We start from the raw sequence: 23,528 nt of genomic DNA on the forward strand, positions 1-23,528 counted from the left end.
CCTTAAGCTTCACAAAAGCTTTCTCACACTCCGAAGTCCAGTGAAATGGTTTGTAAGGAGAGGTGAGAGCATGGAGAGGAGAGGCTACCGAGCTAAAGTTTCTAATATATTTACGATAAAAATTTGCAAATCCCAGAAATCTTTGAACGTCTTTACGAGACGACGGAGTGGGCCACTGTGCAACAGCAGAGACTTTTCCCGGATCCATCCTCACCTTCCCCTCGGATAGGATAAACCCTAAAAATGATACAGAGGACTGGTGAAAGTCACATTTTTCGGCCTTCACAAATAGGTGGTTGTCCAGGAGTCTTTGCAGAACCTTCCTGACATGCTGCACATGAGTAGATTCATCGCGAGAAAAAATAAGAATGTCATCAAGATAAACAAACACAAAAATATTTAACATGTCCCTCAAAACGTCGTTGACCAGGCCCTGAAACACTGCTGGAGCATTGGTCAGTCCAAAGGGCATCACCAAGTACTCATAATGTCCGGTTGGGGTGTTGAAGGCCGTCTTCCACTCGTCCCCCTCTCGTATCCTGACAAGATGATAAGCATTACGCAAATCCAGCTTGGTGAAAATCTTAGCTCCTTCCAGGAGCTCAGTGGCGGTGGCAATGAGGGGCAGGGGATACCGGTTCTTGATGGAGATGTCGTTAAGTCCTCTGTAGTCTATGCATGGCCGAAGGGATTTGTCTTTTTTCTCTACGAAAAAGAAACCAGCCCCCGCAGGAGATGAGGAAGGCCTGATAATCCCTGCTGCAAGTGACTCCTGAATGTATTCCTCCATAGCACGACGTTCGGGAGGGGACAAGGAAAAGAGTCTTCCCCGTGGGGGTGTGGTTCCTGGCAACAGGTCAATAGCACAGTCGTGGACCCGGTGGGGTGGCAGTGACTTGGCCTTGACTTTACTGAACACAGCAGCTAAATCGTGGTAACACTCTGGAACAGAGTCTAGATTGACCTCCCCTTGTTCCATCACTGTTTTGGCACTCACCAAACAGTTGTCCTGACAGCCGGGCCCCCACGAGACGATCTGACCAGACGCCCAATCGAAGTGGGGGTTATGCTGCTTCAACCAAGGATGCCCTAAGATAACTTCATGATCAGAGCTAGAGAATACATGGAGGCTTAGTTTTTCTGTGTGACTGTCTGGAAATGAGATCTTGACCGGATGAGTTCTGTGACTAATTTTGCCCAGAGAACTTCCGTCCACCGCCTTCACCGTTAGGGGGTGTCGTAGAGGGCACAGGCGAAGCTTTAGTTTCCTGGCGAGTGAAGTACTAATGAGATTGGCATCTGACCCAGAGTCCACAAATACAGGTACCATGATGGATGTATGCTGAGAGCAAAATTGGACCAAAGGTTTGTAGGGAGCAGGATTGCTGATAATGACATTAAGACTCACCAAGCCATGTCCCAGGTTGCTTGTTTTGCCCATCTTGACCCCACAATTAGCCACTAGATGTCCCCCTTGACCACAATAAAAGCACCTGCCCTCACTTCGGCGGCGGGTCCTTTCCTCTGGAGACAGGCGGGTTAGTCCCAGTTGCATGGGTTCGTCAGCAGAGGGCGCAGCAAGTGGCACGGCGACAGGGGTGGGTCGGACGTTGTTGACGTGCCCTAGGTTGCCACCCCAGTGTGTGGTGGAATCTCGCCAGCGTGACCTGCTCTCCTCCTCATGATCATGAAGGCGCTTCTCAATCATGACCGCCAAGGCGATGAGCTCATCAATTGTTCCTGGCAGTTTCAGAGGGATCATTTGTCTACGAATGTGGGGGGACAGTCCAAGAAAAAATGCGTCTAACAACGCGGGGGCGTTCCAGTCGCTGTTAGCCGCTAGAGCGCGAAATTCGACAGCGTAGTCGGTGACACGCTGACGCCCCTGACGTAGCTGGAGCAGGGAGCGAGCTGCTTCTCTGCCGGACGGCTGACGTTGGAACACTTGCTCCAGTGCCTTGGAGAACGCTGCGTAGGACTCGCACACAGCGGATCGACGGCTCCATTCCGTGGTGGCCCACGCTCCTGCCCTGCCCGTGAGATGGGAGATCACAAAAGCCACCCGGGCACGTTCTGACATGAATGCGGGGGCTTGAAGTTCGAAATGGAGTTCACACTTGGTCAAAAAGGGGCGTACGTCACCCGACTCGCCAGAGAACCACTCCGGCCGTGACAACTGTGGACACGTAGCGGCCGGCAAGGCGGAAGTCAGGACCGGTGGAGGGAGCGGAGCCGCGGCTGTATCCACTGGAGCCGCGGGTTGAGCAGCAGGCTGAAGAGCCGACAGCAGGGAGTTAAGCTGGGAGCCTAGATTCCCAGCCATGGCGTCCTGTCGCTCCGACAGGGATTGCAACGCCGTGCCTAGAGCGGCAAGCTGTTCCTCTTGTTGGCTCTGGCGCTGTCCTTGCGTCCGGAGAGCCTGTCGAACGGACTCCAACTCCGCTGGGTCCATGATGGCAAGTTCGTTCTGTCACGAGGGGACGTGGGAAGGAGGACCCAAAGGCAGAGTTGGCAGGTACTACACGAGGGTGAAGGTCGGTACACGGTAAGTCAGTCCAATAAGGCAAAGGTATCCGAGAGCGGCAGGCAGGAGGGGTGGTCGAAAAGCAGGCAAGGGTCGAAAACCAGGCGAGGCGATAACAAGGAGTGCTAGGACGAGACATGAATGACATGAATGTTCCAACCAGACAGGAAGCATCGGAGGCAATAAATAGCAAGAAGGTAATCAGGTGATGAGGGACACCTGAGCGCAATCAGGCAGGAGGCGGTGTCTCCAAGGTGAAGGCGGGGTAGGCGATGACAGGCATGACAAAGCCAGGGGTGAGCAAACTACGGCCCGGGGGCCACATCCGGCCCGCCAAGTGTTTGAATACGGCCCGCCCAATCTTTCCAAAGTATTTCATTTAAAGTCAACATACAACCTGGCATCATGGCCTGAGCCAACCTTTTGATGGTTGTATCAATTTCGTTTTTTGACATGGTCTGTTGTTTACAAAGTGCTCCTGAAAAAAGGGACACAAGCACATAATAATAATAAAAATTAAAATAATAATTATTATATTATTATTATAACTATTGTGATTATTATATTTATTATATTAATGCTAATTATTATATTAATTATATATAATATTATTGTTATATTTGCATATTTTACATGATAATAATATAATAATTATTATTTTAATTTTATTTTAATTATTATAATATTTTATTATTTTTAAAATATTTACATTTAAATATAAAATAACTGTGGACTGTTGCGTGTAAAATATATAGTCTGCCCCCCCCCCCGGAAATTTTGTTATATAAATGCGGCCCGCGAGTCAAAAAGTTTGCCCACCCCTGATTTAAGCTAACCGTTAAGTCAGACGAGTGCAGGCCTGCGGCGACGTCACTTTACTGTTGGACGTTATTAGCCGCTCTTGGCTGTGATATATGCGAGGTTAAAATCCCGCTGTCGTTTAGGTGCACCACTAAATCACGCGTGTCTCAAGATGTTAGTAAAAGTACAACGCGGAGGAAAGAAGAAGTATGTCAAACCGGAAGAAGCACTTTCTCAGTGCAGGTAAGGTATGTGTTGAAAATATTCAACTGTCATTTTATAAATGACATCCCTGTTGTTTTGGTACAGTTCAGCAAAAGTTTTTTTTTTTAATCCCAGAGAGCACAGCACTGGAAGTCACAGACTACCAGGCCATAGAAGTTGCAACAGTCAAATACATGTGTTTTGTCGTCTATACTGACGAGGGTAGGTCACTTATATTTTGAGGAAATTGTATCTTGCCTGATGATGTGCGAGAATACAATTTGTGTATGCTACTGTACGGTAATAATCCGCTCCAACAAGTATTTTCCTACAGTAATTTGATTGTTTGATGTGTTTTTCAGAGTTTGGGTGATGTCTCCATCCTGACACAGTATGTGACTCTCTCTACATGTGGTAAAGCAGAGTTATACTGTATGGAATGTTTATGTTTTGTTTATAGGGATTATTTATACAGGCACTTATTAAAGATTTGTGGTTATATATTTCTTATACTCTTGTCATCTTCACATTTGAGTGATAAAGCAGCCTCCTCTCCAAGTTTGACAGATACGTTGTCTGTCTCAAGCAGTCCAAGTGCAAGTGATACTGAACCTTTAATGGACAGTACTTGTGCAAGAAATGTCATTTTATAGCTTCTTCATATTAAGTTTTTGTTCTTCAGCCAGGATAACCTGAAAACTATGCTTAATTTCATTTTTTTGTTTTGTTCTTTTCAGAACGTGGAGCAAATCCTCAACTCCAAGCCGGCAGGGATGACCGTGATAAAAGAGTATGTATTGAACTGTATTGAAATGTTTTCATACAGGATGGAATTTTTAAACCTCCACTGTATGAATTGTTTAAAAAATAAAATAAATCTGTCATACACGGTAAAATGTTCAGTGTAATAATTTCCGCATATAAAATTAATGTCAACTCTAAATCGTGTTAAATTAACACCGGTTAAGAGTTAATATTAAAATCAACTCCATTCTTGAGTCACATTTTACTCTCTAAAGAGTAGTATTTTAACACCAAGAAGAGTTCAGTTTTAACTCTGAATAGGGGGTAAAAGATCAACTCCAAAAGCCGAGTTATATTAACTCTCCTGTGGAGTCGATGGATGATCACGCATGTACACTCAGATTGAGTTGATTTTAACTCACATGGAGTTTATTCCAAAGACCGAAATTTGCTGGGTGGAATTGAACTCGGGCCTGTGCGCTAACCACTTGTCTGCCGGGCAGCCTCACAGCATTCCAATTTAATTTACTTACAATAAATAGAAATGTGCCCTATATGTATGACAAAGCTGTCAAACAGGGCAGGGTAGAACAATATGTTTTTATTATAAACAGATTGACAGCTGCGAGGTGACGGTGCTTTGTTCTGGCCTGGAGGAAGCTAACGTCAACATTCCAGTGAAAATGAATCCCACACCTTGATGGAGGGGTCTGACACAGATACATCCTTGAAGCATGAGAGAAGATTCACGTGCAGCCGTGTGCGGAGCAGCATTCCTGCACCAGCATGTTCCTTTTAAATAAGCTAGTATCAATGCTGTGCTAATCTTTTATCAAGTGCCAATGTTGTTCATGAAAGAACATCACTTTGGTCCCCGCTCCCCCCCCAAAAAAAAAAAACTAATATTCTACTATTTTGAATCATGACAGTTGTTTACTTTTCTCCTCCTCATAGCACCCCAGCCAAGACTACGTGGTACCAGTCAACAGCATCAGGAGTCAAAACCTCGTTACTTCTGGGGTACACCATGAGGTTGGGGGTGTCTCCAGCAGCATGGTGGCCTCAGCACCAGTTTGGACTCACCGCAGTTACAGTAAAGTCTCGTTATATCGATGTTGGTTATATCGATAGTACTGCTTATTACGATACTATTTTCATTTCCCGGCAAATTTCTAGTCTTTTATGATATAATTAGTTCCGGTTTACGATACCCGGTTATTACGATAATCCGGTTACTACGATGCCCTTTTCATCTCCCGCCAGCCAATTTGGTCTGCTTATATCGATACAAAAGCAGCTTAAAGCTGAATCAATATTTGCTTAAGGATTTCAATACCACCATTAGCGAAATCTGTAAACGGCGTATTGTTTGATTTTCGGCTAACACCGTTTCGGCTTTTCCACCGACGGACGGTAATTAGAGGATTACAGGTAATTAATATGAGGTAAGTATTAAACAATCTTTTGAAGTAAAGGAGTAAATATTTGTATCATTTAGAGGGAAGATTCAGTGAATAGACGAGTGAAAAGGTGAAGCAGAAGAAGATGGAAGATTTTTTTTTAAGTATTGCAGGATAAGTAATGTAAACGTTGCAGTCTTTGTTTTCCATACATGTATTTAATTGTGTCGTATTCAGATATCTTTTTATCGCTTGCAATAATCACTGTTTTTCATATGTACATGCTGGCGTTCGTGGTTTCTCTCGTGTGTCTAGAACAGGGGTCGGCAACCTTTACTATGAAAAGAGCCATTTTACCCCCTCGCACACTAAAGAAAAATAAACTGGAGCCGCAAAACATATAGTATGTTTAAAACAACATTAGAGGGAATTTGGGGGTATCAAAGTAGTTCAGATAAGAAAAGACGAGTTGGAGTACTCTTGCTAGTATTGGAGATAAACGTACATAAATAAAAAACTAAATAAAAACTACTGTAAACTTACCTGATTTATTTACTCTGGTGCAAACAAGTTCCCATGTCGCTGTTTTTAAATGATCTCTAATTTAGTTTTGAGAATTGTCAAATAGCTCCGGGAAAGTATTACTTATTTTCCTTCATATACTGAACTGAATAGCAGTCAGAACTCAGTCAGGATGCATTCATGGTCTCAGACAAAGTTGGATTTTTTAAAACTCATTACAAAAGATGTGTATTTTCCCCACTCGGGTGTTAAAAAATATTCAAGCATCGCAAAGGGAGCCACAACAAAGAGGATGAAGAGCCACATGCGGCTCTGGAGCCGCAGGTTGCTGACCCCTGGTCTAGAACAATGTCGAGTGCATTATTGAATATTTACTCAGAGTCACTATTGCAAGAGTGCGTTATGAAAATAATAAATGTTGAAAAAAAATGTGACCCATTTGACTTTAACCGAATTGTGTTATGTATATGAATGCAATCATTTTTTTGCAACAATGTTTATGGTTTTGTCTGCTGAAGCGTGAGGATTTTGCATTGGTTGAATTTTTGAAAAGAAATAGTCATTAAAAAAAGTGTAAAGACGTTTTTATTTAATGCATAAGTTTATTTTTCACTTCACTACAGTACAAAAGCATGCTAGATACGCAATCCATGAACTCGAGGAGAAAATTACATGCCGTATCAAAGACCCCCCATTTATCGCTCACTTTTAATGCAGTTCGGCGCAGGATCGGATATATCGATAGTCCGGTTATATCGATATTTTTTCCGACTCCCGAGAATATCGATATAATGAGACTTTACTGTACATATGAATCTCTCTCTCTCACGCACACACACAAACGCTGAAATGCTTTCATCTCGTCTTTGTGTGTCGGGAAGACACATAATTAGGTGAAGATGTGCACCCAAACAACAAGAACGCTCACATATATGTTCCTCGGCATTCTTCACATGGGCTGGGCATGCACGAAGGAGTGTTGGGAGACATAAAAGCAGCAGCAGGTGGGCAAACGTTCACAACTCCTGCATCAGCCGACCGGTCAGCGTAAGTTTCTTTTATAATCATTATTTTATTGCGCATATCCTCTTCTGCCGCACGCCGAGCTGGAGTCAATCACTGCTCGCTTTTGGGTTGATCAGCTGTCAATTACAGGCAGAAGTTAGAAGTTTTACTATTACTTTACTACAATGAATAAAAATAGACAATGTATGGTATGTGCATATACATTATGTGTATGAGTGGCACATTAGTGATCAGGAAGTGATCAAAAGGAGCGAAACAACATCATATTGTCTCTGCTTTATGAGGATTGATTATCATTATGCTTTCTACATGTTCAGGTGTCTTGATCCTGTCACCGGCACGCAAGCCACACTCACATCCACTGGCGCACCGTCACCGTGAGCCATGACAGCGCTATTGAAGATGCGGCCCCTGTCTGTTCTGCAGCTGTCAATCATGCTGTTCTGCCTGCTGCCAGGTAAACGTGTGAAAGGTAGCTCGTGATATGCTCGTGCCAATGAATAGCATGCATACGTGTCGTCCAGGTGAGGTCACCGGGACGATATTCAATGGGCCGTCAGTGCTCAACGTCAGCAGTTGCCCCGTCTCGTTTTATGGAGAGACATATTCTCAAATCTACGTGAGGGTTTTTTTTTGTTTGTTTGTTTGTTTTTGCTGCCATTGTGCTCTCGGCTCTTCGCAATGCAAATATTTACAGGTGAGCTACCCGGGGACCATTGTGGTGCTTTGCTTTGACGGTTACTACAATCAAAGCAATGTAGGCGACTGTGTTCTGGCAACCATCTATGAAAAGGAGGTCATCGAACTGTCGATAAGCAATGGAGGACAAAATGACCCTGAAATCCGCAGTAAATTGCCCATCCTCAACCCAGCCAAGTGTGTGGTCTCCCTCTTTGTAGATAATAAGGTGAGTGTGGGCATGAATTAAAAAGGGATTTCCTCACAGATCCATCTTGCACTTCTAAGCAGTCCTAACACCCGTCAACCCCCCCCCCCCCGCTCAAGTTCACATACAGGTTTCACAACTATGGGACACAGGGAGCCTTCTCCATTTTTGCAAACAGCAACCAAATCCCGGGAAGACTTGTGAGTAGACGTTTGCTGTACACACACCCAAAACTATACAATTCTAGACTGTGTTCCCGTTTAGAACCTGCGCACGGTGGCTCTCATATACACCCGGATATCCACCAGCATCCCATATTCACAGTTGACAACCACTCATTTTTACGACGTCAGTTCATGCAGATACGAAGGTTGGTGAAGACACTGTCACTCTAACATGACGTTCATCATTTTAGCACACATGTGCTTGACCTTTGACTTTTCAGGTTCATTTTATAAAGCCGGAGCGTCACTCAACAACTCGAATGCATGCTTCTCCCTGAGCTGCAACTCCACCTCAGGCCTCACTGTGAACAAGTGCGGATCCTTGGAGATCTGCAGTAATCAGAAGTTAGTGTCTGGTGATGGGGAAGAAAGGGGAGGGGTGATTCCTTGTGGTATTTTTTTGATCCATTATCATGGGAATTCTGCATTAGATGCGTCCTCCACTTGGAGTGCTCTGTCATCGGTTCTTCCGTCATTGACTTTTATGGCAATGTCAACTCCATCCCTGATCGCTGCGGGTACAAACTACTTAGTCTGGATGCAACTCCGGGGCAGTCTGTTGTGGCAAAGTTCCAGGAGCAGCGTCGGAAAGATGTCAGTATGTTGGACAGCTTGTTGCTGGACTTTGGGGAGGCAAAGAACAACATCGTCATCGAGCAAGACGGGAAAATCAGGGTGAGCTACTGTGTTTCAGCTGCTGGATCCCATCTACACCAGAACCTCAACACACCTCAAAATAGCATATCATAGCAAGTATCCCACTAGATGCTGAGAAAGTTATATGAGGTGACTTGTGACCTTCTTTTTGCAGGGTGACGCAACGCAGATCCAAAACATTTTCTTTGACTCAGACTTGGGAATCAGTGGCACATTTTTGTTGTCCGAGTATGCCATTTATTTCCTTTATGACGGATACGCCACTTTGATGATAATGTATGGTACGCCGACCATTCCGTTTAAACCTTATTCGGTCATATGACCCACACTAGGACTCACATTCTGTTTTCATTATCAATGCGGCTGTCAGGACCGGCCGGAGACGTCCCTCCTCTGCAGGGTTTGTGTGGCAACAGCAGCGACTTACAGGCTTCCAAGGTCATTACTTCCAGTCCCAGCGGGTAAGATTGGACCCAAGTCCCCCTTTAGCAAAAGTGTCCCCTGTCTCCTTGGAAAGCTTACTTTCTGTGGTTTGTCAACCCCAAGCTGTGAGATCCTACACAGCGACACAGAAGACAGCACAATCGACTGTGACGCTATGACCCAGCGGTAAGTGATTCAGTGGCCCGTTCCGTAATTAATCACTTTGGAGGTGTAATCTTGTTCTTGTAATTCTTCTTCTGTGAGACAGATGTAATCTCATAAACGGGAGCGACTTCAGTTTCTGTCACAGCGATATCAATCCCGAGCCATACGTCAAGGCCTGCATTGACACGATGTGCCGATATCCTGCATTGGATGGCTTAGACTGTCATTTCCTGAATTCCTACGGCACATTTTGCGATACACGTTTATTTCACGATGTAGACTGGCAGCCGGCAGTCAATTGCTGTAAGAAATACTGTGATCAGGAGAAAATCAAATAGCTACGCAGTGACTGACTTTGTCTTTCTGTTCTTCAGCTTACAGAAACACCTTCTGTGAGGGCACAGACTGTAAAGATCATGAGTTCTGTGGTTTTGTACAAGGACAGCCCGGCTGCTACTGTCGAGCGCTTTTCGCTGAGCCGTACAGGACGACGCACACGTATGGTACGTAGACATGAAGAAGTGTGTGATGTTTTTTTTTTTTTTTCTAACCAACGTGGCGATCTCCAGGCCAGCTGGTATGCGATGACAGCAGTGCTTCATTCGATCTGGTCGGTTGTCTGCTGGAGGACATCAGAATCAACTACACTGACTTGCACCTCAATGATGACACATGCAGAGGTCACCTGGACAGTGAAACCCACATGGTGCACTTCCTCTTCAATGGCAGCAACACTTGCGGCACCAACATCACGGTTCGTTTTATCTTAGGGTAGTCGGGGTAAATAGCGTGTTGAACAATGTCACATGGTTATGCTGGTGACCCCGCAGGCCGACTACAGCCAAATCATCTTCCAGAATGTAATCCAGCATTCCAACGCTTCAAAGGCAGTCCACATTGACTTCTCTTGCGTCTTCACACAGCCGGCCGATCAACTGACCTTGTCCTTTGGAATCCAGGACAAGTGAGTGGCATCTGGACACATGACGAATTCTCTGGCTTTGTAAATCTGAGTGTGTGTGTGTGTGTGTTCAGTTCTGTGGGCCGGTCCATTAAATCTGGAAATCTGGAGTACAACTTGACCATGAGAGCCTACGAGGATGCCAACCACTGGAAACTTTTGGACTGGAACTCAGAAATCCAGCTCAACCAGAAGGTTTGGATCAAGCTGACTGCCGAGATCCAGAGAGAGAACTCCCTCGCCGTAGTGATTGACTCCTGCTGGGCCACCAATGAAGTCACAGGCGACGGGAGTCCGAGATACAACCTCATCGAGAGCGGGTAAGATGAGCGCAATAAACTTTGTGTGCCGGTGGATTCATTATATTCTGGCTCTCGACGCTTCCTTTTTGTGGTAGATGTGCGATTCGGGATGACTCAAGAGTCACGCTGACTGCCAATGGAGTGGGAATATCCAGCCACTTCTCTTTCAACATGTTTCGCTTTTCCCACAATACCGACCCCATCCACCTGCACTGCAGAGTTGTGCTGTGTCCCAAACAGACCCGCCAATGTGTCCCGGTTTGCCTCTACACCGCAACATGCGCTCTGACGCATCATCCGGAAGACCAACCTCATCTTTCTGCCTCTTTGTTTTCCAGAACTGTGCCAAAGGTTTTGGGAGACGCCGGCGTGCCAGGTCTACGTACGTCGATAGCGACGTAACACACATCAGCATGGTTTGAACCGCCTAGGGAGGATGTGTACGGGAGCATGGCGCCATCGGACGGCCTAAACTAGTTCTGATCATCACTTGTTTTCGCCGGTTATTTCTGTGCCGGTCATCTTTTGGGAGTTTTGTACTTTGTACCTTGTTTTTTTTTTTTTTTATAAAACACTACAAATGTCTTATGACCTTGTCATTTTATGAGTAGTTACTCTAAGTCACAACTTGTGCTATCTTTACACACTTGATGTATATAGAGCGATGTGAAAAAGTGTTTTTTTGCCACAAAATATATATGTATATATATACACAAGAGCATTTGCTCTGATATGTTTGGATGGATTGTATGTCTCCTTTTAGAAAATACACATACTTATTTTTTTAATGAACATAAATGGTCAATAACCATACTTCATATATACAATATATTGTTGGGTGTTTTAGCATGCGGATGATTGTATTGTCGGCGGCACGGCAGTCGAGTGGTTAGCGCGCAGACCTCACAGCTAGGAGACCAGGGTTCAATTCCACCCTCTGCCATCTCTGTGTGGAGTTTGCATATGAATGTGAGTGTGAATGGTTGTTTGTCTACTATATGTGCCCTGTGATTGGCTGGCCACCAGTCCAGGGTGTACCCCGCCTCTCGCCCGAAGACAGCTGGGATAGGCTCCAGCACCCTCGTGAGGACAAGCGATAGAAAATCAATGAATGTTTCTATTGCCTTCTGAGATCCACCAAGACGGAGCTACGTAAAAGGTTACGTAATGCGCGTAGCCCAGACGTAACGTCACATTCGGCTACGTAAACTAACGCAAATAAAAACATCAAATGTAAAACACATAAAATGCACTTATATTTGAATGTAAACAGTCAAACACTGTTGATTCATGTAGACGATTCAGCTAGATTTAAAAAAGGAGAAAGTGACGTTTTCCACGCATGCGCGGCACCGATTGCGTTCGGGGTACGTATTGCGCAACGACAAGCGTTTCTTGCTCATCTTCATGTACCTGTGCACGTTGATCAGTAGGGAAAACATGCTGGTTCCTCCCCATTGTATCCACAGGGGGGCGCTGGCGCCGAATACGCAGCAAGGACAGAAACAAAACAAGCTGTTCCTTTTGTCACCATTTGGGATTGCTCGGGCTTGATGTTAGTGCGGACTTATGTCAGACTAACGTGTGTCTTTTGGTGCAACATAAAGAGAAGCGTCTTTGTTGTAACCCTTTCATAGCCGGGAATGGCTTCCACTGAAAACGAAGCTTAGCATCTTTAACCGCAGAACTGGATACACCGAGTAGACTGTACACTCACTTGCCGGTGACTGTATTGACCTTTTTATGAAACAGCATCTGGATGCTCATGCATATCCTGGTAGTTCAGGATCTTCGACAGGAGAAGCTTGTTGGTTTTCCCGAAACCCGCAGTACTCACGCGATGATGCGGCTCGACATCGGCCCAGCCGCAAAGCCACCGTCAGCCAGCTAACGCTAGCTAAAAGAAGCAAGCCGCGGTAAATGGTCCCACTGAGTCCCTAGCGTGTGATGGTTAAATTGTACACTTTGCGTTTTTATTCCTTTACTTCTCGTATGCTAGAGTGCGAAAAAGACACATACATAGCGTATATAGCACACGCAGCAGTCTCCAACGGCGCTAGCTAGCTAACTAGCTTTGTTTGTTTACGATGTGCTACTCAATGTAACATTTTTTATTTGACACGTTACTGACAACATGTTGTGTTTACACTGACTGACTTTTAACTAATGACACGATTCTCAAATCATGTCAAATTTTAAAAATATTTTACTTTTTAAGTAAGGGTTTTAGGATAAAAGACACTGTACGCTAAGCAGGTGGACTTCTTCGTAAAGGTGGTGAAAATGCCCAGGGTGCTTAAATCGTTTTAATGTCAGTGGTCTTAAGCCGCATGTAAATAGACTAGACTTGAGATTGTAGCCATGCTCTTTGGACCTGCTGAGGTGGACATGGACGAGCATCCTATGTGATGTCATGCAACTCAGCATGTGCGCCGACAAGATGAAGACTGGGACATCAACGGCCCAGTGACTGCAGGCATGAGTCTACGCCAGCCCACATCCACCCTTGATAGGTAACTTATAGAGGTGACCTTTCACCTTGTTGGACTCTGTGTGTGGCTGTCTGTGTGTCCACTAGCACGGGTAGGACAGTAGTCTTAGACGTTCCTCTTCTTTTGGGTATGCAAGTAGAGAAAGTGGAGCTTCTTGAATAATCTGTAGACGCCAGAAAACAGTGAAAATGTCCATTCCTAATCGTCCCTTTAACTCCTCGTCTGAATGTCTTTTCTCTCTTTCCCTTTGAATGACTTCCCGCTTCGTCATGCTTTCAGCCCCTTCGCCGCTTGGTGAGTTGTCAGCTGACTGCTTGTCATGCCACTTCCATCCTCTCCTTTCGGGCCTTTCACCGCTCTCCCCAGTTATCCTTCTTGTCCTCGTCATGTCACATCGTCCTGTCTCTTGTCCCGTGCGAACAGGCTCAGTAGTCTCACCATCGGAGACTCGGAGCGCAAGTCCTCTCAAGTCGCCCAGCACAGGGAGCCACAAACCGACGTCCCAAATGAGAGTGGGGGTGAGTGTAGGAATGGCTGAATTAGAAATGGTACCGAAGACGCAGCTTCATGTCCATGTGTGTCCCTCTTGCAGGCGCCGGCCTTGTCCACCGGTGTGTGGTGGTGCAGAAGGACCAGTTGGGTTTCGGTTTCACAGTGTGCGGAGAGCGTGTGAAGCTTGTGCAGAACGTGCGAGCAGGTGCGTTAAGTACTCAAAAGATCAGCCGGCACTTGTCGCTAATTCAGCATTTCATTGTCCCTCATTATAGGCGGTGCAGCTGTCAAAGCCGGAGTCCAGGAAGGAGACCGAATCATCAAGGTCGGTCCTCCCTCACATTGGCAAAGTGCTTTGTCATCATCTTCTTGTCGCTCTTTTGTCCTCCAGGTGAACGGCTCGCTCGTGTCTTCCATGACACACCAGGAGGTGGTGAAGCTCATCAAATGTGAGTCAAGCTAAGAGGATGTTGACTTCCTGGGAGACACCCTTACTTCTTGCACACGTGTCTTCAATCTGCTCTGTCAACATCACCCCACAGCTGGAACCTACGTAGCGCTCACACTACAAGGGCCGCCGCCTTCAGCGACCTCCTTGCCTCTGGAGCCCCTCCTTGCTGACCTCACACCCAATCAGAGTACATTACCGGGTGTGGATGCTCCACCCCCTGCGCCTTCACTTTCAGGACTAAGCGGCATCCCTTCCCAAAGAATCACTGGACCCAAGCCACTCCAGGTCAGTGAGTTGATGACATTGTAGTCCTAAAAGGCATCATTTCCTCATGTGATAGGTGTGTATTTTAGGACCCACAGGTGCAGAGGCATGCCTCTCAGATACTCAGGAAAATGTTGGAACAAGAAGAGATGGAACTGCAGGTACACACACACACACACCGAGGGGCATCTCTTCAATATCACGATGCCCTTCATATGCATTCAACACAAATATATTTGCTCCCATTTTTTATGAGCTAAACTGAAAAGATCTCCAACTTTTGCACAGGCGTGCAGCTCGGCCACCATAAAAAGCCACCTCCAAAATGTGCCGTTTAACTGTATTGGGTACAGAACTTGAGACGTTTGTTATACCTTTTGTAAAGAGGTCACACAAGATACAAAGTACATGACAGTCTGCGTTCTCCAGTCATTATACTTCATAGCATATAGTCGAATGACATCATAAAAGAAGCCAATCACCACTGGTGACAATGTGTCTAGAGAGTAATCACATCAAAAGGTAGAATTGGGGTGTCATCAAATGTTTTCAGGACCCCCGCTGGTACGTAAGAGGGGGTAGATCTAGGTCCAAACGGCAAAGTGTTTCAGCCTTTTATCCATATAGAAACTTTTTTTTTTAATGGAAATGTGTTTTTTTTAAGACTAGTCAAAGTTCTATGTGTAAATTACATTTTCTCATCACACTGACGAGATCTAGCCTAGTTTCACGGCCGAGACCAGGGATTGTGGGCTCAAAAAGGTTGTTGCATTTGTGACAGTCATCATCTGTACAATTGCATCATACCCCCACCCCCTCCATACACACACACACACACACACACAATATGTGCACAAAGTGTAGCTGCATGTGTGTGTATCCAAAATGTAACTGAACAGGAGCAATTGCATTGCAGATATAGATGTATATCTTGGCTGACACCCCATAGCTGTAAACACACTGTGATGACATCACATTCCAGTGGTCTGATCCCAGATGTGTGATTTCAGGTCTTGATGCAGGAGCAGTCGCGGAACCCGTCGTCATCTTTGGAGGAACGGATTGAAAGTGCCAAAAGGAGAGCTCAGCAAGTGCGCGTCAAGCTCCAGCAGGACGTGGTGAGCGATGGAAGGAGTTCTCTCAGTTCAACTCAGCTCCCGAAAAAACACGTGTCTCTATTTTGTGTACCTTCCAGGAGGGAATGCAGTCGAAAAGTGTGTGCAGCTACATCATGGCGGGCGAAGGTCTGTGTCCTGGTGTGAGTGCCTAAAGCGCTTGAAGGAGTCCACCTAGTAACAAACTCTTCCTCTTCTTTTGCACCAGCAGTACGCTTGTCGCTGGACTCGAATGACGGAGACGGTGAGGTAGGTGGCCCGTGTTTTCCTTTTTTCCGGCCGGCCCTGTTTGTGATCGTGCCCCTCCCCCTCACACTCAGGCCCTTGACAGTCCCCACTGCTCCCCCTTGTCCTCCATTCAGAGCCTTCTACCCAGACAGCAGAGCTCAGATATACACAACCCGTTTGATTCGGTGAGCCTCCTTGCTTGCTGTGATGTCACTTCCTGTGCATGCCTTCCTTGCCTGTCGCACAAACACACAAGCATGTTTGACCTCTAAGATGTGCATGTTGGCAGAGCGAGAAGGTCCAGATCATCGGGCCAGAGGAGGAGGATGAAGAAGAGGACAGCTACACCTTCAACGAGGTGAGTCATGACTCAACGTTTCCGGCCTTCCTGCCACTGACTCCGGACATCTGCTGCTCCGCCCCCAGATGGATGGCCCTTTCCAAGACATTGAGCTGCTGAAGTCGCGGCCCGCCCACATGACAGTTTTTATGAGATACGTCTTCACTCAGCTGCTGGACCCAAACCCGCTGGTGAGCTGCCCCCCCCCCCCCCCCCCCCCCCCCCCCCCCCAAACCGCATGGGGACCACTATGAGAAGCGTCTGACATGTGCGTTGTGTGTGCGTCCGGACAACAGCTGTTCTACCTGATGGTGGAGGTGTACCTGAGCTCCGCCCCCAAAGATGCTCGCTCACTCGCACCGCAGATTTGCTCCCATTTCCTGGATCCGGATGCCGTATGTGCCGCCATGCTGTTCTTGTTGGATATTGGTGTCACCACTAAACGCTGCATTCAATCAATGTTTCAGCCTTTGAAGATCAAAGTGCCAGAAGAGTACCTTGCAGACATCGGTAAGAGCGGCAGTCATTGTTCTCCTCGCCAAGAGCTGCACATTCCCTTAACGCAGGGGTGCTCATTAAGTCGATCGCGAGCTACCGGTCGATCGCGGAGGTGGTACTGGTCGATCGCTGGTCGATCGCGGCGTGACATTAAAAAAATATCATCCCAGCATCAATGCGGTCACTTGATTGATATACAGGGCAGCCATTCAGATGACAACTGAATGTTGCCCTTCGTGCGACCAATCAAATCAAACAACGTCTCTAAGTGCAGCAGAACTTACGATGTCAGCCTATCATCCATCCCCGTTACTTGATTGACATACAGGACAACCAATCAGATGACAACTGAATTTTGACCTTTAGGTCACCGCTCATGCGTAAACAACGATGCAAAGTGCTAAGCTAGTCGGCGAATTGCGAGATTTTAAAGCCCTCGCTAAAGTTTATGGTCACTAAAATGAGTGAAGGAGCTGGACCAAGTAAAAAGGCAAAAACTGGACCAAGTAAAAAGGCAAAAAACATATCACTTCCATACGGATATGGAATATTATACGGATATTATGATACGGATATTATCCATGACTGATAAACATTTGGAAGTGTGCTTGAGGCTGGCTATCAGCAGCTACTGTCCGGACTATGCATCCCTGGCTGGTTCAATTCAGTGCAAGTCATCAAAGTAAACTCAGGTAATTACAAAAAATGTTAATAGTTAATTATGTGTGTTTTGCAATATTGGCTCATTTGGTTATGTAAGGTACATCAACATACATTGTACGTACAAATAATCCTCAATACATTTGAAAATAAATAGATGTTTTGCATTTTTGTAGTGGGTAGATCATTTTGACTCGGTCATTTTAAAAGTAGCTCGCATGCTGAAAAAGTGTGAGCACCCCTGCCTTAACGCATCCTGTCTTTTTGTCCTTACAGAGAGCCGCCTGCATGCTCAAGAGGACATCCGCGGGCCGCTGTCCGAGCTGCAGCAGCATGTGCTCCCCGACATCCAGGATCAGATCGCAGACTACAGGCAAGTTTGCCATTGGAGTGGCCAACTTGGAGCGGAGTCCGGGGTCGCGTTTGTAGTAGTGTTTCCTCTCTGTTTACAGCTTTGGAAGAGCAGTGGGGCATCCGTACATTTGGGGTGTACTTGCACAGTGTGTGTATGAGTGGATGGTTAACGATACATTGATACATGCACATTCACAGCATAGCCGACTGTATCGCAATCGCTCCTCCGCAGTTTCATTCCAACATCTATAATAGAAAGTAATGGAAAGAAAGGCACTGGGCACCTCTCTAATGAAATCGTAGGGTAATGGTAAACATTGCATTATGTAACCCCAGCTGACATTTTTTCGACAGGAGCAAGCAGATGATGGGCCTGGGCGCTCTCTTCGGCGAAGGTGACCTGCTGCTGCTGGACGGAGACCCGCTGAAGGAGAGGCAGGTAGTGGACAGGCAGGTCACCGCCTTGTGGGAGATTCTGTAAGTCACATGACCTTATTCCGTAATAACAACTTCAGCCACAGACCACATAAACTTCACGCTGCTTCCTGTCACATGACTCTTGTCCTTTGCTCTCGCCACAGGTCCAAGCACGTAGAGGACAGAAGGTTAAAGAAAATGTCCTCCTTCTCCTTTGTTCATCGTCTCTCTGCCTCCATGTTCATGTTTCTTCTCTGCCACCTCCAGCTCCCCACTGGCATCAGCCGTGCTTCTGTACCTGCGTCACGCTGGTGTCAAGCTCAGAGACTCAAAGGTGTTCCCTGGTTTGAACTCGGAGAAGGAAAAGTGGCTCATGTTCCTCAAGTCAAAGAAGGTGAGTGCGAGCGCTTCCTCGCTGTTGTGAGGCTGCACGTCTTCATGCTGTGTCTCTTTAGCTAAGCGGTACAAAGAAGGAGAAAGATGGCGAGGACAAAAAGAGGAATCCCATCCTGAAGTACATCGGGAAACCTCGGAGCACGTCTCAGTCCAGTAAGTGCATTTGGGTTTTGTTCTCCATTTCTGTCGTGGTTGTCTCACTGCATGCTTTTTGTTTGCTTTCATAGCATTCCATGTCCCGTTGTCCCCTACTGAAGGTACTTGACTCTTATCTCATGGCCTCTTTCTTTGCTGTCTGTTGCCCCTTGACCCCCCATGTTTGTTAGTTGTCAGTTTTAGTTCTGGATTAACTTTCACCCTGCTTGACGTCCACGTGTGCATGCGTGTGTGCTCATGTACGTGTGCTCAGTCCGTCCCGGAAGCGTGAGGAACATCATTCAGCAGTTTGAGAACCACTCAGAGACTGGGGCCGAAGATGGTGGCAACTCTCAGATACCGTCGTCAAGCAGCTGGGGGGATGACGGCGTGGACAGGTGGGTGACATTGACACCCATAACCGATGTGGCAAGCTGAACTGAGCGTTGTGTGTGTGTGTGTGTGTGTGTGCAGTCCGAGCGTACCTGTGCGTCTGGCTCGCAGCGAGTCTTTGAAGGCACAGGGAGAAGGTCGGAGGCGAGGCATCACCTCAGGAGGTGAGTCCGTTCCCCGCTCCCGTAGTGACGTGGACATGGAGGACCCCGGTGAGGAGAGGGAGGTCCCTGGACTTAGGCTACTGCAGCACAGCGCTTCGTCGTCTGTTTCTGGCAGCTCCGCCAGGTGGGGCATTGATCGCAGGCGTTCTTTTCTTGTGGATGTTTGAAGTCCAAATTACTTACTTTTAATTACTGTCTCCGTCATCACAGGTCTCTAGAGAACCCTACACCGCCGTTCACGCCACGCTCCGTCCGCAGGTGCCTTAAATGCCACGCTTTATGAGTTGTGCGTGTATTTAAGTGACATGTGAACATGTGTGTCTGTGTGTTGTCGCACCGCGCAGGAGCACTGAGTCTCCTTTGGCGCTGCTGCCGGACGAAGAAGAGGCGTGCGAGGGTCAGAACTGGCAGGAGACGGTGCAGGCTCAACTCATTGCCACGCTAAGCCCAAGGGAAGTGGAGCGTCAGGCCGTCATATACGGTGCGGACTGAAAAACATTTCCAGTTGTTGTGCGCCACGACATGACATGACTGCACTTTTTATTTTTTTTTTTGCCTCAGAGCTCTTCACCACTGAGGCATCCCACATGCGCATACTAGCAGTGCTGGACCAGATCTTCTTCCAGAAGATGAGAGCAGTGCTCAGCTCTGATGAGCTGGCCTGCATCTTTCCCAACCTGCCACAAGTCTACGAGCTGCATGGTGCGTACGCCTGAGCCTACTTGTACACTTCAGCGTGTTTTACCGTCTTTATTGTCTCCGTCCACAGCCAGCCTGTTCGAGTCCATGAAAAAGCGGCGGGAGTCTCTCATCGTTCAAGATATTGGTGATGTCATGTTGGCCAGGGTGAGCTGAATCTCTGTTGCCATTTCTACATTTGACTGTAAATGTGAGAGTTCTATGGCTCTGATGTTTGTTTACGTATCCAGTTTGAGGGCACAGCCGGCGAGGAGTTTCAAGAGCAGGTGTCACAGTTGTGCAGGCAGCAGTCTCAGGCGCTGGAGCTCATCAAGAACAAGCAACGCAAAGACCCACGCTTCGCCCACATCGTCCAGGTACACCTTGCCGCTGTTCACATCCGAGCCAAGATGTCTGCCGCTGCTCACGTGCCGCTGCGACTCTCTCTCAGGAGTGCGAGGCGAGTCGTCACTGTCGTCGGCTGCAGCTCAGAGACCTACTGGTGTCTGAAATGCAGAGACTGACCAAATACCCGCTTCTTCTGGACAACATCATCAAGCACACGGAGGGTGAGCGACATGGCGGGACCGCTTAGTTCATCACGTGCTAATGCTAATGCTCTGTTTCTCCATCAGCTGCCTCCACTGACCTCCCTGCCCTCCAGCAAGCGCAGGTCTGTTGCAGAGGAATCCTGCAAGCCGTGAACGAGGTCATCAGGGAGACTGAACATCAGCAGCGTCTGAGCCAGTACCAACGCAGACTGGATACTTCTCCGCTCTTCAAGGTAGACATGTGACGAGCTTGCCAACATCGATATGTCATGTTCGCATCATTCATATCCCGTCTTTTTGCCAGAGTCTGGACCTCAGCACCAAGAAAATGATCCACGAGGGACCGCTGGTCTGGAAAGTCGGCAAGGACAAGCAGTTGGGTCAGTATAAAAAATTAAAAAAAAAGAAAACAATTGTCATCAGCATACTGACACTTCTACCCTTTCAGACATTCAAGCCCTGCTGCTGTCAGACTGCCTGCTGTTGCTGCAGCGCGGCCCAGACGAGCGTCTGCAGCTGCGACCCCCTTCTCGCTGGCTTGGCGGTGGCGGCGGTGGCGCAGGCGGAGACAGCAAGACATCCTTCAGCCCGCTGATCAAGTTGGACTCGCTGCTGGTGCGCTCAGTCGCCACAGGTTAGGGCTGCTGCCACGGGAACACGACAAAGGAGTTGAGAAGCCTGTCCACATAGCCTTCGTCCACCCTCTTCTTCTTCCCCCTCGCAGACAATAAAGCACTCTATGTTATCTGTGCCACCGAGAGGCAGATCTACGAGCTGGTGGCAGGGACGGCGTCTGAGAAGAACATGTGAGCTGTCGTTAGCCAACTTTCCTGATTTTTTTTTTTTTTGGTGGCCATTTTATGACATGCGACATGTTTGTCTTTCAGCTGGAAGGACTTATTAGAAAAAGCTATCGCCGCCGCCGCCACCTGCTCCCCTGCCACCAATCATGGCTCAGCGGCCATGACGTGAGTTCATGACGTCTTTTCCGTCTTGGTGTCATTCAAGTTTAACAGATGCTAATGGTGTCCTTTTGCTAGTTCTCCAAGTGTCGGCAGCATGTCCCCTGTACCCCAAAATCCTCCATATCCAGGTACATTTTTATATTTATGTGTATTTACATATATATTATATATAAGCTCCTTTAACAGTAAACATCTACTTCAATGTAATCTTGTTTGCATGTTTGATATATACACACACATACATTAATTTTGTACTGCCAGAAAACACCATGAGGTTGCAATCCGACAGCCAGACCTGTGGTGAAGGAGGCGTAGCGGGCGTGGCACAGGCTGCATTGAAGGACGGTAAGGACTCACACAAAATAAAACAAAGTCATTGTGGTTAAATACGCCTTCTTTTTCCCCTGCCAGTGGAAACGCTGCGAAAGCTCATCTTACTCGACCTGCGCGATGACGCCTCGTGCCACGCCTCCCTCGACACGCCTATTGAAAGGAGCTGGTTGAGTGGCCATCACGGGGAGGTGGAGCTACATGGTGGCGCTCAGGTTGTAAGAAAAGGTAACGGTCGTATTTTTTTTCTTTATTTTTCCTACTTTACACTCATTCTCCTCACATGTACGTGTGCTCATACACACACGCGTGCACACACACATGTCCTCTACACAGCTGTGGTGGCGGGCTCTTCTTCCTCTGTCTTTAATTACGTTACAGATGATGTCACGATGGCATCTGAGCAGTCTTCGCTGCCAAGCCGGCCCACCGTGCCCGGTAATGCCAACCCGGTGGTGTTGTCTATCGAGTAAAGCGAGTAGATCTTCTGATTGGGTGTTGTGATTGCGGACAGGAAACATCTTCTACCTGGTCTTGCCCACTCAGCAAGGAGAGAGTGCGACTGACGACGTGGAGGACAGCCGTGCGTCGGAGGCTTTGCAGCAGTGCCACGTGGTCAAAAATGTGGAGGAGATATTCAGCGTCATGGAAAACTTAATGAGCAAGCTGCGGCAGTTGAAGGTGAGTTCGCGTGCAGCGAGTACTCGGCTTGCTTGGCGTCCGTCTTCACCGTGTCGTCTTACGGCGTCGCCGCAGGACATCGAGAAGGAGCATCACAAACTGCTAACATCGCTCAGAGAGCCAGCAGTCGATCATGAAGAAGACCGAGCGTCCTGTTCTGCCACAGTCTCCAGGACGCCATCTCTGGAGCGTGGCTCGGCAGACGGTGAGACCTCAGAACAAGCGACCGAAGCAACATGGCAGCATTTCACACACACGCGTTTGTATCTTGCGCAGGCAACGAAGAAAGCCCCCCGCAGCCCAAGATACAGTCCACTGGATTCTGAGGTCCAGACTGGGAAGAGACTTACCGGAACCACGTCCGCCCAGTAACCTCTTTCGAAGAGCAACAATCACTCCAGCACTTTACCCACGATGCATCCCAGTAGACCCCTCCCACCTTCAGCCGACTAACTGTGTTGGAATTCTTCAGGGCTAGCATGTCTTAGGCCACACCCACTACTGACTGAGCGCTGTGTTTTTACTACTACGGCTGCTGAATAGCTTAGCTTAGCATCAAGACATCATGGGAGGGCTATGCTAAGCTAACCCCTTTTTGTCATAAAAAAAAAACGTTTGGATTGCAAACAGTTCTGTTGGTGGACAGGAAGGAATCGGCCACCAGGCCACTCGAGGGCTTACCAAAGTCAAAAGCGATGACGGGATGTGATTGGTCGACAACTTTCACATTCTCCTTCCACGCCCATTTTCTTCAAGTCACACATTGATGCGCCGACTTTTTTTCTTGTTTTTTTTTGTAAGTGTTGCACAAGCGAAATTACTGTATGAACTCACGTGTGTGTGTGTATGTGTGTGTACGTGTGTATGTGTGTGTATGTGTTAAACTAATGTCATCGACATGTTCCATGTTGTCTTCCTTGGTTGTGTTGGACGAGGATGATGTCACTTTGTGACATTAAAAGGAGACTGTAAACTTGACATTGTTAGTCTTTTGTGCTTGTGATCAATCAGAAGCAGCCGGGGGTCAGTTGCGTTCCCACGTTGCCAAGGCAACCGGCCTCCCCCACATCCTTCATCAGCTGAGA

At 47.2% G+C, this 23,528-nt stretch overlaps 2 protein-coding genes across 17 annotated transcripts; both read left to right on the plus strand.

Annotated features, from left to right (window-relative positions):
* Positions 1-3,369: 3,369 nt before the first annotated feature.
* LOC131125801 (uncharacterized) lies at positions 3,370-11,362 on the plus strand. 5 transcript variants are annotated; one of them, XM_058067682.1, is made up of 19 exons: positions 3,370-3,573; positions 4,267-4,319; positions 7,539-7,678; positions 7,746-7,840; positions 7,919-8,128; positions 8,227-8,307; positions 8,372-8,477; positions 8,553-8,676; positions 8,763-9,006; positions 9,143-9,269; positions 9,359-9,449; positions 9,535-9,597; positions 9,680-9,879; positions 9,951-10,079; positions 10,146-10,330; positions 10,407-10,540; positions 10,612-10,857; positions 10,935-11,097; positions 11,178-11,362. In XM_058067682.1, the coding sequence occupies exons 3-19, from the start codon at positions 7,606-7,608 to the stop codon at positions 11,259-11,261; spliced, it is 2,355 nt and encodes a 784-aa protein (XP_057923665.1). In that variant the 5' UTR covers positions 3,370-3,573; positions 4,267-4,319; positions 7,539-7,605; the 3' UTR covers positions 11,262-11,362. The 5 variants fall into 5 exon arrangements, with proteins under 5 accessions (XP_057923665.1, XP_057923661.1, XP_057923666.1 ...); XM_058067678.1 differs by having other exon boundaries at positions 10,935-11,362; XM_058067683.1 differs by lacking the exon at positions 10,935-11,097.
* An 888-nt stretch (positions 11,363-12,250) lies between these two features.
* arhgef11 (Rho guanine nucleotide exchange factor (GEF) 11) lies at positions 12,251-23,421 on the plus strand. 12 transcript variants are annotated; one of them, XM_058069326.1, is made up of 42 exons: positions 12,252-13,352; positions 13,611-13,625; positions 13,755-13,849; positions 13,924-14,028; positions 14,099-14,148; positions 14,215-14,272; positions 14,366-14,559; positions 14,628-14,699; positions 15,549-15,656; positions 15,734-15,782; positions 15,862-15,902; positions 15,974-16,066; positions 16,171-16,239; positions 16,308-16,412; positions 16,518-16,616; positions 16,689-16,731; positions 17,656-17,752; positions 18,088-18,210; positions 18,315-18,338; positions 18,418-18,544; positions 18,606-18,699; positions 18,774-18,803; positions 18,956-19,079; positions 19,156-19,362; positions 19,449-19,496; positions 19,583-19,719; positions 19,800-19,940; positions 20,008-20,084; positions 20,168-20,293; positions 20,368-20,485; positions 20,552-20,700; positions 20,772-20,847; positions 20,916-21,101; positions 21,192-21,273; positions 21,355-21,435; positions 21,508-21,560; positions 21,694-21,777; positions 21,844-21,990; positions 22,099-22,200; positions 22,277-22,443; positions 22,519-22,648; positions 22,720-23,421. In XM_058069326.1, exons 1-42 carry the CDS (start codon positions 13,318-13,320, stop codon positions 22,767-22,769), a joined length of 4,011 nt encoding a protein of 1,336 aa, XP_057925309.1. In that variant the 5' UTR covers positions 12,252-13,317; the 3' UTR covers positions 22,770-23,421. The 12 variants fall into 12 exon arrangements, with proteins under 12 accessions (XP_057925314.1, XP_057925321.1, XP_057925309.1 ...); XM_058069332.1 differs by having other exon boundaries at positions 16,016-16,066; XM_058069327.1 differs by having other exon boundaries at positions 15,865-15,902.
* Positions 23,422-23,528: the final 107 nt, after the last annotated feature.

This window comes from Doryrhamphus excisus, chromosome 3 (assembly GCF_030265055.1).
Source record: "Doryrhamphus excisus isolate RoL2022-K1 chromosome 3, RoL_Dexc_1.0, whole genome shotgun sequence".
Lineage (NCBI taxonomy): Eukaryota > Metazoa > Chordata > Actinopteri > Syngnathiformes > Syngnathidae > Doryrhamphus > Doryrhamphus excisus.

Coding starts and splice junctions, on each gene's coding strand:
- LOC131125801 (XM_058067678.1), top strand. CDS start 7,606: ATGACAGCGCTATTGAAGATGCGGCCCCTGTCTGTTCTGCAGCTGTCA. Junction 8,308..8,371: donor ACCAAATCCCGGGAAGACTT/GTGAGTAGACGT, acceptor GTTCCCGTTTAG/AACCTGCGCACGGTGGCTCT. Junction 9,450..9,534: donor ATTACTTCCAGTCCCAGCGG/GTAAGATTGGAC, acceptor GTCAACCCCAAG/CTGTGAGATCCTACACAGCG.
- arhgef11 (XM_058069326.1), top strand. CDS start 13,318: ATGAGTCTACGCCAGCCCACATCCACCCTTGATAG. Junction 17,753..18,087: donor GATCAGATCGCAGACTACAG/GCAAGTTTGCCA, acceptor TTTTTTCGACAG/GAGCAAGCAGATGATGGGCC. Junction 21,991..22,098: donor CGCTCAGGTTGTAAGAAAAG/GTAACGGTCGTA, acceptor TCCTCTACACAG/CTGTGGTGGCGGGCTCTTCT.